Source organism: Neovison vison, chromosome 11, assembly GCF_020171115.1.
Source record: "Neovison vison isolate M4711 chromosome 11, ASM_NN_V1, whole genome shotgun sequence".
Lineage (NCBI taxonomy): Eukaryota > Metazoa > Chordata > Mammalia > Carnivora > Mustelidae > Neogale > Neogale vison.
This window is the reverse complement of record NC_058101.1, coordinates 193,381,724-193,398,124: the sequence shown is the minus strand read 5'-3', so window position 1 is coordinate 193,398,124 and position 16,401 is coordinate 193,381,724. Positions and strand designations below refer to the sequence as shown.

General features: G+C 43.2%; 1 protein-coding gene across 1 annotated transcript in view; it reads right to left on the bottom strand.

Annotated features, from left to right (window-relative positions):
- LONRF1 (LON peptidase N-terminal domain and ring finger 1) overlaps positions 1 to 14,347 on the bottom strand; it is a 38,178-nt gene extending 23,831 nt beyond the window's left edge. Inside the window, exons 1-3 of the mRNA XM_044225540.1 lie at positions 13,597 to 14,347; positions 1,888 to 2,006; positions 783 to 905 (exon numbers count right to left, since the gene is read on the bottom strand). Of these exons, the coding sequence (XP_044081475.1) occupies positions 783 to 905; positions 1,888 to 2,006; positions 13,597 to 14,311 (957 nt within the window). The 5' untranslated portion in view covers positions 14,312 to 14,347. The remainder of the gene's footprint in view (positions 1 to 782; positions 906 to 1,887; positions 2,007 to 13,596) is intronic.
- Positions 14,348 to 16,401: the final 2,054 nt, after the last annotated feature.

Here is a 16,401-nt window from a genome sequence, read left to right as displayed (position 1 = left end):
CATGCAAAAAAAAAGACGTGTGCATTCCTATGTTCAGTGCAGCATTGTTTACAATAGCTGAGAAGTGGAAAAAACCTAAATGTCCATCAGTGGGTGATGGAATAACTAACTATAAGTTATACATATACAATGGACTACCACTTAGCCCAGAAAAAAACTTGTGACAACACGAATGGACCCTAAAGGTATTATGACAAGTGAAAGAAGTCAGAAGGAGAAAGATAAACATGGTATGACTTCACTCCTATATGGGATCTAATACAGAAACAAAAAAGAAATGAACAAAACAAAAACTCCCTGATATGGAAACAGAGATTGGTGTTTATCAGAGAGTAAGGGGTTGGTGAAATGGGGGAAGGGGAGCCCCTGTACGATGATGGATTGTAAATAGCCTTTTAGTGGTATCTCTTATAATGTATATGGAAACACGTAATGTTATAGACCAGTTCTGCTTTAACTAGAAAAAAAAAAATTCTGAGCAGGAATATCATGACAACAATTAAGAATGATTAGTTTGGCTCCAATCAAACAAACCAGTAGAAAGCACCTAAATTTAAGCAAAAATAACACATTTAAGTATCCGCAAATGAAATGTTTTGATTTCAGTAAAAACTCGATACACTAAGTGTATGACCCTGAAAGCCCACTTGTCAAACTGCTGCTAAATTTGACTTACTGGACTCCTTATGTTCTTACCCCAAGTTTCTAATTATAATTAGCATTTTTAAAAAGACCTGAGTCTCAGACCTGCCTCCAACTACTATAATTGGTAAACCGATTACCTTTTCCACTTCTAGCTTTGCAGGTGCAAAATCCTCATCCAGAGCTAAGCACTGAAGAAAGAGCTGTAAGGCATCACCTAAAAAACCAGCATCCTGGAGTACTTTTCCTTTCCTGAAGTAGACCTTCAATGAAAGCACAAATACACAACTTTTACTGACACAATTATTTTTGAAAAATCAGTATCTACAAAAAAAAAAAAATGGTTTGCTTGGAAATGTGCACTTTGAAATTCTGAATAACTCTGAGGAGCCCAGAGTATTTCAAGGTATGTTTATATGCTTCCCTGGAGAAGCACTTATGGGAAAATGACTTCAAAACTATATTTCTAATTATATCACTTCAGTAATAAATGCAGAGGATTCCTTCTTTTTTAATAGTTTTAAAGCTGTCCATACAGATCATTTTCAATCATTATATTTGCTTTATACTAACCAGTCAAGCCAGCATGGGATTTGGTATCGTTTTTCATATTAATTTATAATTTTTTAGAGCATCCTTAATATATTGTCCTCAAAGGCATCGTTTCAAAAGGGGGAAAAGTCATATAAAATAGTAACTTCTAGCTTGAAGAGCATATACGGGACATGAACTGATTTGCTTTGGCAATTGGATAAAAAAATTAGTAAACTGATTACATATATTTGCCTCAAGTCTTTTTTAAAATTGTATGGGCAAGACCACCTCTGTTGTCCCCATTTACTGTATTAAATCACTCCTCATCTGGTCCCCATGATGCCTCCATTTTCCAGTCTCTTCTCTTCCCATGAGTACACCTCCTCCACCAATTTTCAGTTTGGATCCAGTAGGACCAGTTGTATCTCTTTGAGGAAATTTTGCATACTCAAGTCTCTTATTATTATTACTTTTTTTGCTCAGTGCCTTAAATCCAGGTTGTACTTTAGTTAGGAAATGAAGGTTTCTTAGGGTTTAAAAAAATTGCTTTATAGCCATCTGCTCGAAATACTAACCCTAGATTTCTAGAACGCTATATGTTTTATTTAAAGAGCCAACAAATCTATTTTGTTTAAACTTATAACCATAACTGAATTCAAGTTCCCTACAGGTGAAATTTTTAAATATGTAAATGTAAAACAGTAACTTTACCTCAGGCCAATTTGGCAGTTGAAAGAGGACTGCATTTAAATCTTCTATGGCGGCTTTAAACTCTTGGAGACCAGCATATGATTCCGCTCGGTAAATTTTTAGAGTCACGTCACTGGGCTCTGAAACAAATATTTTATAAAGGTTTATTTTTAAAATATTATTGTCAGATCCACAAAATACAAACTAGATTAAGAATTGACTTAGTGATTCCAGCTAATAACCACCAAAGCAGAGTACAGGTGCAACCCATGCAAGTGTTGAATTTTATCTAGACGTTTAATCGTTAAGACTATATGTAGATAAATTTACCACAGGAACGGATCGTTTTTAAGTACTGAAAATATTTTATAATGTAAATAATCACCTCTAAGAAAACAAGTGTTTTCTTAAAATAGGGAGGGCATTCTACACCGACCTGAAAACCAGATCTTAGATGTTTAGAAAATTTGCCTCTTCGTGGGAAATCTTAATTTTTCAAACCTCAATTTCTAAATCCTCACTGACAAACAACCATATGTGCAACTACTCCACACACAACTTCCACAGGAACAAAGACTGACCAAGGCTCAAACTTAGGAGGGTACACAATGGTCCTGATTCTGGAGGAAATGGATTGATAATTTAAGAGGTCAAAATTTTAAATCTTTTTTTTTTTTTTTAAGATTTTATTTATTTGTCAGAGAGAGAGAGAGAGCACAGGCAGACAGAATGGCAGGCAGAGGCAGAGGGAGAAGCAGGCTCCCTGCCGAGCAAGGAGCCCGACGTGGGACTCGATCCCAGGACACTGGGATCATGACCTGAGCCGAAGGCAGCTGCTTAACCAACTGAGCCACCCAGGCGTCCCAAGAGGTCAAAATTTTAATTCCTGCCATTAGCAGAAATGATATTTTGTCACTGCCAAACAGATCTAATTTTGAATGTTTCTGAGAAAAAAGCTTGGTTGATATTCTGACTACCGTCCTCTACCTCTGTACTTGAGAAACCAAATTCGTACCCAATGGCGGTCAGAATTTCAGTTAGGTGGCACCGTCTGTGATACTACCATCACTTGTTACAGGTACATAGATTTGAAATCTGAAGTCTAAGCCAGAAACTGATTTTCAGCACATCTACAGACAAAATTAATCTGACTCTTTTAAAGCTAGTCATCTTTGAAGCCTTCAAAAATACATGCTTATGAAATAAGGCATTCATTGTGAAGAGGGTAAAGACCCATAATGCCTCATTGAAATAAAAAAAAGACAAACGGTAATAAAACTCCTCAATAGCTCCCTGGTTTACTTTACTTTTTAGATGACTGCTTTCCTACAGAGAACTCCTGACAATGGGACTGGCCTTTTTCAGCTGATGCTTAAGAATTGGAACTATGTTGTTCCTTCGAATTTATACCAATGGAAATTTTCAAAGAATGAAATATTTCAAGAAAATATTTCATGTTTCCTAAATAAAAAAGACACATCTAGAATATGTTGTCTTTTTTTTTTGTAAAGGAATGTAACTGGAAACCATTATCTCTGAATAAAAACACATGGAAACTGAAAACTCAATATGGATTCATCAATCAAGAATGAAAATTCCTGGGACGCCTGGGTGGCGCAGTTGGTTGGACGACTGCCTTCAGCTCAGGGCGTGATCCTGGAGTCCCGGGATCGAGTCCCACATCAGGCTCCCAGCTCCATGGGGAGTCTGCTTCGCTCTCTGACCTTCTCCTCGCTCATGCTCTCTCTCACTGTCTCTCTCAAATAAATAATAAAAATAAAAAAAAAAAAAAAAAAAGAATGAAAATTCCTGGCACAAAACTTGACCCTGTTGGTGCTCCGAAGATTTTATTTTATCCCTGTCTTTGAGGAGTTTACAATCCAATTAGAAAACTTTATATTATGAAATGGGATCATGTAATCTTGATTTGACAAAAACAACTGCAGTTCAGAAAACTGAGAGCAGCGCGTGCCAAAATGGTCCAAGAAGGAGTAGCTCAAAAGCACCAAAAGAACCCGGACCCGTTAAGGACTGCTCACCCAGAGCCGGGTGCTTCCAACAGCATCCTTGAGCCCCCCTTCTTTGCATCTCAAAGAGAGGGAGTTCACTGTGGCAGCAAGCGGCCCTTTCCATTCTCGGTTCCCTGAGGGGCTTTTTTCATTTCAATTTTTTCCTTTTACAGCAGGTCCCCCACTGCATCACACTTGATGCCGCACACATTCAAAACTTCTGAATATCCAACCCTTTTATCAATGCTTTCACTACTGAATACAGCTTCTTGGGGTTAGCACTGTAGCAAGTGTCTGAGGACACGTCTGTCGTTGACAACACCCAGCCAACGTATCACACTGCTCCACTCTGACCAAAGTGAAAAAAGATGGTTTCCCCACTCCTCTCAACACACACACACTCAGGATCTTGAGATGCTCTAAAGGCAGCCTAAGTAGTTAGTATATATTGGGAGAAGAGAAAAGATACACATAAAACGACAAGAGGGCTAGATTTTAAAAGCCTTGCTCCCTAATACTTTGTAGGTAACATTTTTGTTAAGAACATCAAAAGTTAGGGGCACCTGGGCGGCTCAGTGGGTTAAGCCTCTGCCTTTGGCTCAGGTCATGATCTCAAGGGCCTGGGATCGAGCCCCACATCAGACTCTCTGCTCTACAGGGAGCCTGCTTCCCCCTCTCTGCCTACTTGTGATCTCTCTGTCAAATAAATAAATAAAATCTTAAAAAAAAAAGAACATCAAATGCTAATGGAATAATTATTTTAAATGACTTTATAAGGGGGGAAAAAAACCTCATCAAGTGAGTTGAAATTCCTAAAGCTTCTTAAGAGATTAGGGTCACCCCGCCCACTTATTTCAAACCCTTAATTCTAAAAAAAAAAAAGCCAAATGCACTGATTGAGACCCTGGAATCATCAAAGCATACAATGTCTGCCCTCCATGTAAACTTCTGTAAAAGGGAACTATAAACCACTCTCCTTTACTCCCCAAAAAACAACTATCAGCCCAGCTGTGTTAGTAACTCGAAGTCTGAAAGTGTCAACAAATGTTCCCAGTATGTTCTCCACCTGGCCTTGAGGACCTGGGTGTGAACAAGTCACTCACGGAGCATGCTGTTGGAGAGAGGCCTCCCAGGCCACTACTGTGGGCACCCTACTGCCTGGCACATAACGGAGCCAATCTATTGAAAAGTGAAGAAATACAAAGATACGGTTTGGGCTAATTGTACTAAACGCACGATTTAACTCCCAAAGCTTTATCTTCAGTTCTGAGCTTTTCAACCTGCCTTCAGATTCACCAAATTTCCAACTGCCTGCTATAATTTTCACATACTCAGTGCATTTCCATTTAAAAAAAAAAAAAAAAAAAAAAAGGTCTTGGGATACCTGGGTGGCTCTGTGGGTTAAGTGTGTGCCTTCAGCTCAGGTCATGATCCCAGAGTCCTGGGATGGAGCCCCAGAGTGGACTCCCTGCTCAGTGAGGAGACTGCTTCTCTCTCTCTCCCTCTGCCCCTCCCTCTGCTTGTGTTCTCCCTCAAATGAATAAAATCTTAAAAAAAAAAAAAAAAAGTCTTTTTACTGTATTCTCTACTAGTAAAACCACTGACTTCCCAAATCAAATCCCCAATTGTGTCAATTTTACTTCCTATAATATTTCTCAAATCTGTCCCCGGTCTTTTCCAATCTTTCTGCTAACAGCCTTACTTAAGGGTCTGGGTCTAAATCTCAAGATTTTTTGCAAGCGCTTGCTAACTGCTCTCCCTGCCTCCAGTCTTCCCCCACCTATATCCTCACCCTCCAGATCAGATGGGTCTATTAGTCCAACACGCAAATTCCTACACACCTGGCGCCTGCCCCTCTCCGGCCTCACCTCCCATCATTATCCAGCTCCCATTTGAGGTTCCAATAATACCTAAACTCAGCCTGCCCCACGTCTGCCATTCTACTTCATGCCTCCTTCCTTGGCTCACAGAACTCTCTCCTTGGCAGAACTCTACTTCAATACCGCACCTCCCCTTGGTCTGAGGAACTATTTTGCAACCAACGGGACTCAGCTCACCAATCTCTTTCTCAAGATGCTTTCTTCTGAGTCTACTCTCACTTGGCACATCACTGCGGATCAAGAACAGGGGCTCTGAGGTTCTCACACTGCCGGGTTCAACTTCGGGCCCCTCCACTCACTGCGCCTGGGGCAAATAGCCAAACACCTCTGTACCTGTTTCCTCAGCTACAAAATTGAGTGTTTCCCCAAATTTATTTTTATTTAAGAAACACCACTTACTATGATTTGCAACCTTCCGAACAATCCTATGTGGGTCTGGCACTGTCCACATATTCCCAGATAAGGAGACCGAACACAGTTTAAGTAATTTGCCCAAGATCAAAAAGCTAGGAAGCGGTGGATTCAAGATTCTCGCTCAGGCAGTCTGGCTCGAGAGTTCTTGCTGTTCACCTCTGCAAATAACGGTATTTACCTCACAGTATTACTCAAGAATAAGTTAATATATGCAAAACACCCAGCACAGGGCTTGGTCCATTATAAATGTTGGCTATTATGACTGTGTTCCTTCACTGTATGTGCATTGCATTCAGTCTAAAATCTATTTTTGAGCTCTCTCCATTATTTCCTGTCTTTGTGTCCTCAAATCCTGGCTTTGCTAAATGTTTGCTGAACAAGGGAAACTTCATTAAAATCTGTCCCCTTATGCTCCTTAATTCACGCTCCCATTTTCTCTTCTCTTAGACCCAGTAATACTGCCAGTCACCAGGCAAATAAAAAAACCGAGATAAAATTCTGCTTCACATCTGAGGAAAGCAGGTCTTAAGCGGCCGAGGCATTGCAGGGGCTGAGGAGAGTTCTTCAGAATCCCCATTAATCATCCTTCCTAAGGTAGTTTCCTTAGTTCATCTTCAAGAAACTTTTTTTCAGATTATAAAAATGTTTACTTATACAATTTGAAAAACCTACATATTAAGAAAGAAATTTTTAATTAAGAAATGTTCCCACCATAAAAAAATAATCAGTGTTGGCCAGTTTTTCCTATGTGTGTAGATTACATTTTTAATTTTACAGTTTTATGAACTCTACCCTATATACAGTTTACAACCTGCTTTTTGGTCACTGTAATTAAATCCACATGGTTTTTAATGGTTGCAAAATATCTACCATATTCACAATCTATTTCAAAATACACTACTCAGCAGTTTTTACTTCTAATGTTTGCTAATATAAAAAGTACTACAGGGACCCCTGGGTGGCTTGGTTGATGGTCCTACTCTTGATTTCTGCTCAGGTCATGACCTTAGGGTCCTGGGATAGAGCCCAGCCTCAGGCTCCACATTCAGCAGGACCGTGCTTGAAATTCTCTCCCTCTGCCCCACCTCCCCATTTGTGTGCTCTCTAAAATAAATCTTTTATTTAAAAAAAAAAAAGAGGTACTACAAGGAACATCTATCTGTATGCCTTTATATATCTGTTTATTTCCTTGGTCTAGAAAGTTGAATGGCTGTGTAGAAAATTATATATACAAAGTTTCAATACATTCTGCTGGCTCTTTTATAAAAACTTATTTTGGGGCGCCTGTGTGGCTCAGTGGGTTAGGCCTCTGCCTTCAGCTCAGGTCATGATCTCAGGTTCCTGGGATCGAGCCCCGCATCGGGCTCTCTGCTCGGCGGGGAGCCTGCTTCCCCCCCCCCCGGCCCCCGCCTGCCTCTCTGCCTACTTGTGATCTCTCTCTCTCTCTCTCCCTCTCTGTCAAATGAAGACATGAAATCTTTAAAAAAAAAAAACAAAAAAAAACAAAAAAAAAACTTATTTTTACGTTCCCACAATCTGTGTATTTTTGTTTCCTAGAAAAATACAAAAAAGCATTGTTTTAATGTGCATTTCTTCAGTAAGTCTGACCTTTAAAACTATATATTTACTGGCTACATTGTTTATGCATAAGAATAAACATTCCACGTTCATAATCTTTTACTCATTCCTCTGAGTGCCTTTTTCTTAGATTTGTATGTTGAGCTGTTTCAACAACCTCAGTGGCCAACCAAAATGCCAAATTTCTTTTCTTCTGTCACTTTTTCAAGTTCAGTATGGTAGGGCTTGGTTATCATAGAAGCCACTTGGGTGCCTCAGTGGGTGAAGAGGCTGACTCTTAATTTCAACTCATGATCTCCGGGTCCTGAAATCGGGACCTCCCACCTGGACTCCACGCTCAGCCAAGGAGTCTGCTTGGGATGCACTCTGGCCTCACCCTCTTGCCTCTGCCCCTTCCCCTCCCACCTCATGCTCTCTCTTTCTAAAATAAATCTTTAAACTGAAAGCCACCAATTGACAAGTTATTAGTGATTTATTAATGGTATACTATGAACGGGATAGCCTGGCATTAACCATTGGATTCAGAGCATCTGGGTTTAGATCCCAGGTTGAACAGTTTACCTTACTCTTTATTCATCCGGCTCCTGACCTGTACAATGTTGGTGACACCTATGTCGTAAGACAGTTGTAAGGACTACACAGACATTCACACAATGCCTGGCACACAAATAATAAATAATAGGTACTGTTACTATTATAAAATGTTTCAAAGTAAGTTGAATAGCAATGAGATTAGCTCTCGATACAAGGTATTAGAGTGTTTTCCTTTCTCTTCCCCAAATAAACCTTTGCTGCGTGACAAACATCTTTAGGGATTGGTAGTGCAAACTGGACAAAAGGAGGGGAAGTGGGGGGACCAGACCGATCCCATCCTACCAAAGGTAGGGAGGGGGTGGAATTTGAACAGAAGTTTCTGTCTTGCATTTTAGAGTCTAAGTCATTCACCTACAGTTAAACATAGTAACAATTATGAAAAATATCTTTACAATGCAAGGTATGGAATACTATATAAACCCATTTAAATTTTCACTTGAATGTATCTAAGCCTCTTAGAATATTCCACTACATAGAAAAACAAATTCTAAATACACCAAAGGTTTATATACAAATAAGTAGAAATCCAATATAATAAGAGTTTTGGTAAATTCTGCATTGTTTGATGAACAAAGAAAAAAAATGAACAGAACACTTAATATTTACATAACCTGTTTTCCCATCTTCTATATCAATAAGAATCTGCCACTGTAACTGGTCTTTGTAATGACCCTGAGGCATCACAAAAATCCTTAACATGACTTCTGATTTTAAAAAAGGGTGAATCAGAAATGTACTGCATACAGGCTCAATTTGTCAGAGGTCAAGTAAGCAATAAGCCTCTTTTCAATAAATACAAGTTTGCTGTGATTTCAAATGAAATAAAAAAATATAAACTCCATAAGGACAGGGTCTTTATTTTGTCCACTTCTCTATTTTCAGCAACTAAAACATAACACGTACGTAGTAAGTCCTCAGTAAAAACCTGCCGAATAAGAATATGTGAGATTCAGGATTTATATGCTAATTTTTAAAATCAATTTGAGTCTTAGAAGCAACATCCAACACACTTGGTGCTTCTGCTTTCAGTTCTAACTTGCTTATTTGCTTGCCTCAAGAAAAGGCACTTAAAATTCTTGGAGCTCTCTTCTTCAGTCTCTGAGCTAGGAATGCTCAAGTTGCCCTTCTACCTCACATGATCTTTTGTAAGGATCAGTTAAGATAATGGAAAAGAAAATATTTTGTGCACTATGAAACACCAAATAAATGTCAATGTTTACTGTTTCAAGTATTTTACAGATTAAGTTAGGACATACTAAGTTTACTGATTAAATCAATTTAAATCTCTTCACCTTAACCTAGTTAAGATATTAAACACCTTTACATTTTCTGTAAGTGTATTCAGCATTTACCTACAATTTGGCTCATCTTTTTATAACTAAAGCCTTTCAGGATCTGTACTTTATTGATGGATGCTAAAATGTCACTACTAACTCGCATATATAGGCTAGAATCAGGATTTAACCCTCACGCTGGTAATATTATTAATGTGGGAGAGAGAAAAGAACAGGACTTGATGTCATAAAATTTAGATTTTAATTGTAGCTAAATCATCTAGTTGCAGCACAGCTTTTGCATTTCAAAAATATATTTTTTAAAGATTTTATTTGAGAGAAAGCAAGAGCCTGAGAGAAAGCATGGGCAGGGGGAGGAGGGGACAGCAGGAGAAGCAGGGAGCCCAGCTCCCCAATTAGGAGCTGGATCCCAGGACCCTGAGATCACGACCTGAGCATAAGGCAGATGCCCAACGCACTGAGCCACCCAGGCACCCCTAAAATTTTTTAACTAATATTTACCAGGCATTACTCCGTCAGGTACCATTCAAAGCATTTTACATCTCAGTTCTCCTAACACCCCTAGGTAGCTGTTAACCTACTGTGATCCATCTGGGAGTTATCTATCTACCAGATATTCTCGCTTTTCAAATAAGGAAACCAAAACAGTAAGGTTAGACAACAGGCCCAAGGTCAGAGAGTTAAGTGGAGGGCTGCGCTGGGACACACGCCCAGGCAGTCAGCTGCCAAGGTGTACAGCTTTAACCACTAGGCCACCCTGCACCCGAATGACGGCTGCCTCAATTTCCTTCTGAGGTAAGGGTATTCCACAGGATTCTTTGTGAAGATCAAATGATTAAATAACTTTTTTAATGCTCGATAATATGCAAGAACTACATAATTAATACTAAAGACAAAAATTTACAAGTATTTTAAATAAACTGCTCTCCTCTGAATGACATTCTTAAAAAAAAAAAAAAAAAAAACAAGAACAGTTCAAACTGTAATATACAATGTTCTTTTGTCTTCTTTTGGGAGAGAGGGATATATATGGGGAGGAGGCAAGTCAGTGTAAAAACTCATTAAAAATTAAAGGGAAAACAGCATAGCAAACTGGGATAATTTCAATAAGTATAAAGACAACACAGAAGAGACTTTTACACAATAGCCCTAAACTAAAGAGACAGAAAGTTAGGAAACATCTGAGTTAATACCAAAAGATCAATAGATTAAATGTTATCTGAATATATTTCAATTCAACAGAAACTTATGTAATCTCAATGGGAAACTTCTGATTTTGGAAAAAGGTTTTCAAGCCTTCTTTTCTTATCAACAGGGATAAACTGGAACAGGTGTGGGCTAACTGCAGACTAGATTCTTTTTCTAGTTAATAGTATTTCGTTTTTCATGATAAAAAAGAAATTACAGTGAAGGTCTTTCAGTAATGAAAAGTAGCATGGGGAGCTACACCTGTACAATTATATAAACACATTTCAAACGCCTATCTAGTTAACTAGCTGACACTGAAAAAGTTAAAGCCTAACTACAGATTTATAACCCTACTGAACATTTTTATTCACCTCCATAAATTGTTTATTCACCTCCAAATTGTTAGGACACTTGATATCTATATCTCACCAACTACAATTTGTTAAACTCTTAAGATTTTTTTCCCCTCCTATGTTGCGCTAAAAATTTATGGGATCAAAAAACTTAACCTTGTTACTAACATTCAGATACATTTTTGAGTATGAAATTAATGATTTTTCAAAGACCTCAGAAGAGGGAAAAAATAGGTTAATGAGGTGAACGAAGACTTGAGTTCTAGTTCCACACTAGTAAGATTTAAGTGGCTGAACAGGCAAAATTCCCATGTGCTGACCATGCAAATTGTCTTTACAAAAGGAAAGCAGATATGGGTTTTTTTTCTGTTAAAAATAATATCCTCAATCCAAGACCCAAATCTTCCTTAATTAAAAGATTACTTGTTATAGAACATTAAGCCGAACCTTAAATTAGTAAATGTGTGCGCTGTTCTGTAGACTCAGACCTGAATTCCTAGTAAGTCCTGATTAAATTCTTACAGAGTGCAGTATTTAATGCCGTATAGTGCTATCAGTAAGTTTCAGCCTTTATTTTATACTAGTGACAAAACTCCCTTGGGAATTGGTTAAACATTTTCAATGGTTGAGCTATAAAGCCAGGACCAACCCTGGTGCAACAGGAGAAACGGATGATACAATGTTGCCTCTACAATCAGCTAGCTGCCTGACTGTAGACAAGTCATTTCACTGCCCTTGCTTCGGCTTCATTTTTTTTTTTAAATGAGGACTGTGGCCTAGATGGTCTGCACTTCCTCACTCAAACTACCCAGAAAGGCGGAGCTGTCTGTATCAGAACTAGTATTCCAACTAGTTCTCTTTTGTTCTGGGTCTATCATTCTACTCCATTTTATAACTGCCTACACTTCCCATAAAGATTCTGAAAGACTATGAAAATATGCCAAGTTTATGTTTTGAACTCTAAAGGTATTATTAAATAATATACTGTCACTATTCGAAATGACTAAGCACTTAGGATTAAAAAAAATCCCACAAAAAAAGAGAGTTTCAGTTAAACAGTTTATAAATTTACCTGATACATAATATCAGTTTATATTTTAGATGTCTTTCTCCAGGATTATTCTCTCCAGCATTATTTCATGCCAATAAAGACACCAATTTTGAAATAGGCTTATTTAACACAAGATGTAACAGTGACTCTGTTGACATTGGGGGGCTGGTAACTGTGTGGGAGGCTGTCCGGTGCTCTCTCCAATGTTTAGCGGCATCCCCAGCCCCTACCCACGAGATGTATCAGCACTACTCCCACAATCGGTGGCAGTCAAAAATGTCTCCAGGTATTACCAGACACCGCTCTATATAATGCCTCCTGGGGGGTAAAATCCCCGCGCCCCGGGGTGGGGGAACCACCGATCTATAGAACTCTTTATTCTCCCTAGAAGAGTCTGGCAGTGTCCCTTTCCACAGCCTAAAACCATCTTAAAAGTGCTAACCTAGGTTAGGAAGCCGAAGCTGCTTCTTGGAGGAGAAGAAACAGACCAAAGATCTAAAAGGCTTTTCCCCACATCTTGATCAAGTGTGGAAAGGCAAACAAGGGCGTCTAAGAACTCATCAGAGACTACCCCTTCATCTTGACCGTGAAACTAGGGGTATTCGAAAAGTAAGCCACGTGTGTTTACGAAACAAGTATGATCCGGGAATAGAGAGGTAAACCGGCATTTTCAGGTAAGCCTGGACACCCCCGAGCAGCTCCGACACCCGCCCCAAGCCCAGCGGCCGGCGGGGCCTCCCAGAGCTGGGTGCCGGCGCCGAGCTCCCGCCACGCCCACCGGACGTCACCCGTTACACAACCCCCCCCCCACCCAGCTTATGCAATTCTGCCCTCCCGCGGCTTCCAATTGCCCCAGTGACTTTTGTGGGGGTACGACCGTAAACGGTGCACGCCTAGCCTCGGCCGGAGCGATCCTCTCCCCGCCCCGGCTGTCGTGTGCCCGCAGCGGACCCGGCCCGGCCCGGCCTGGCGGGCCAATTACAGGAAAGAGCGCGGCAGGAAGCGAGCGGTCGCTCCGGCTCGCCCAACTTCCACCCCATCCCGCGCTCCCGCGGCCTCGCCCGACCACCCGCTCCGCTCGGGACGCTCCCTCCTGACCGCAAGGCCGCGGCCGAGGGAACCCCGAGCCTGTGCGCCCCTCCCCGCGCCGCGTCACACTCGGCTCCGAAGGCGATCCCCATTGTGACCGAAGCACCCCGGGGCGCCGCCCCCTCCCACACCCTCCAGGACCCCGAAACCCTACAAGCGGGAGTCAGGCGGCGGAGGTAGCGAAGCCTCCCTGGGGCGCAGACGAGCTCCGGGTAGCCGGGCCGTCGGGGAAAGGAGGGTGGGGTCGGCCGGGCCCACGCCGCATCCCCGCGCGGTCACCTGCTCGCAGCGCCTCGCAGGCGGCGGCCAGGGCCTCCCGGTAGCGCCCCTGGTGCAGCAGCTCCCCGAGCCGGCCAGCCGCGCGGGCTCGCTCCCGCTGGCCCGGGAACCACTTCTCGGCCAGGTGGTTGAGGACGACGCTGGTTCTGAAGCCCGAGGCGGCGATGGCGGCGGCCAGAGGCGGCGGCCGCGGGGTGGTGCCCTCAGCATCAGTGGCAGCGGCAGGCGGCAGCCGGTCCCGGCAGAGGCGGCAGCGGGCGCGGAGCTCTCTCCGCAGGCAGCGACGGCAGTAGCTGTGGCCACAGGGCACGGTCACCGGCTCGCTCAGGAAGCCCCGGCAGCCCAGGCAGCTGAGCAGCCCGCCGGCACCGAGGTCTGCGCCCGCCGCCAGGGTCGCGCTCCAGCCCAGCCCGTGGCGGAGCCGGTAGTTGAGCACCAGGCAGTCCACCAGGGTGCCGAGGCACTCGGGCCTGACCGGGGCCCCGCGGCGCAGCGCCGCCGCGTACGCCTCCAGCGCTCCCTTCAGGTGGCCGCCCAGCGCCAGCAGCTCGCCGCGGCGGAGCAGCAGCTCCCAGCGCTCCGACTCCGCCGCCGCGCGCTCCAGCCGGTCGCCGCTGCCGCCGCCCACTTCCCAGAACCGGCCCCGGCTCCGCGGCGTGGGGGCCATCTCCCGGCTCCCTCCTGGGGAGCTCCTCGCCACGTCCGGAGAAGACATGGCCCGCGGAGGGCTGCTCCGCCGCCGCCGCCCGCCGCCACGGTCGCGGAGCCTCCGGGGCGCGCGGCTCCGCACGCGGCCCGCGAGCTGGGGGGCGTGGCGCGCGGACACAGCGGGGCGGCGCGCGCCCGGGAAGCCCCGGGGGCGGGGCCTGGCGGGCGCGGGGCGGGGCGGAGCGTCGCTGAAGCGCCCGGGACTCCCCCGCACGGCCTGCGCCCCGGGTCCCGGAGGAGCCTACAGCCTGGCCCCGCCCCTACCGAAGCCCCTCCTGGGGAGGAACCCGAGGTCAGATGATCCCCCAGCGGGGATCTAATTGGCTTCTCCCGAAACTGGGGCCTGGCTTGTAATTGAACAAAGCCCCTAGGAGCCCGGGCCTCCACCCACCTCGCCTTTCCTCTGGACGCGTACCCTCACCTGCCAAGGCTTCTCTCCTAATGCCTGCCCGGTCGGTACTTATCTGCCGGCGTCTGGCCTCCCGGGACTAAAGCCCAGATCGCCAGCACTCCCCTGACATGGCCGGCGTCCTGAGTGGGGACCCGCCCTCTCTTCCTGGCCGGTGGGAGCTTCCCGGTGAAGATGTCAGGTGGAAGTCTGCATTTTCTTTACACCCAAGTTACAGATGGACATGTAGAGGCAGAGGACCTAAGAACGCGCAAAGTCGGTCTGATGACTTAGTGCCTCCTCAAGTCTAGGCTAGGTCAACTTTAGGAACGAAATGACCCCATCCACGTTCCTGAGCCGACTCCCTCCAGTGGCAAGTTACTGTGACCTTTCCCTTTTAAAACACCCCCACTTCCAGGAAGGAAGCCCACAAGTTCCCAAGGTGTCAGATGGTACTCTTCACATCTCATTCAACGCTGTAAAGCTGGCTAAGCCCTATATTTGACATTTTTAAAGAGAAACCACCAAGATAAAATAGTTTTCATATGTCAGTCACAATAACACTACAACCCAAGCAGGGTCTGCAATACTGCCAATGGAAGAAAAAAAAAAAGATCTGGGTTTTATATAACGGACTATATTTCCTTTAAACTTGATGTCAGAGTTTAAAGCTCTCAGCTAAAAATACAGATTTGATTAGAGGCCACTAGATTGTTACTGCTGGAAGTGACTTAGAACTTTCAGTCCTTTTTCAGATGGTTAGAAGCAATGGCCCAGAGAGGGAAGGTTACCTGCCCCAAATCACACAGCTAATAATATACAGAGGCTCTGCTTCCTACTCTCATTTCACTGTTAGGTTACTATGTTAGATCTTAGAAATATATTACACAAGATTTTCAAAATCAAGGAAGTTGGTAAATGAAATGTTAACCTGAGCCTGCTATGCCTGAAATTGGCAAAGGTTTAATTAGCATCCTTCTTTATATGGAACAGGCAGTTAGGCTCAAAACTGCTTTTTGAGTTACATATGTTTCTACTACACAATGAGCAAATTCTGTAACTTCAGAAAAGATGCAGCTATATTGCCCCAAAAGGAACAAGGAAAAAGCTAGCTGAGGAAAAGCTGAGGTTCCCACTCCTGACAGGGTGCAGAGGGAACAGGCTCATTTACCATTCACACCTCACCTGAAACTGTAGCCAAGAAACAAGGAGCAACTCCTGAATCATTTGAGGTGGGGAAGATTGGGATTAAATCATACGCATAACCTTGAATTTAATCTTCGCCCCCCCATATTACCACCTTCCCTCAATATTATTAAAAATGACTTTAGTCAGATGTCCACATTCTCATTTGAGACTTGAAACCATAACTGGTAAAACAAATATCCATATATATGGACATTGACTTTTTGTGATACATACATTCCAGCAGCTGGAAAAATGTACATTAGTAAATACTTAATACATGTGTTCATGATTACCCATGAAGTATAAATTGATAAATCTTATATATAGTTCAAATCAGGTTTTCTTAAGGAATTTCCCCCCAAAGTAAAATGTGTGGTTCAGAAAGTAGTGTGAAGTATCATCTGTCCTTTGGAGTTTCTTTCCCTAATAAATGTGACAGATAACTACATCTGATTCTGGTGTGAAATAAAATGGTACAATTACAATAATGTGAGAGGGGAAAAAAATGGTACCGTGGGAGG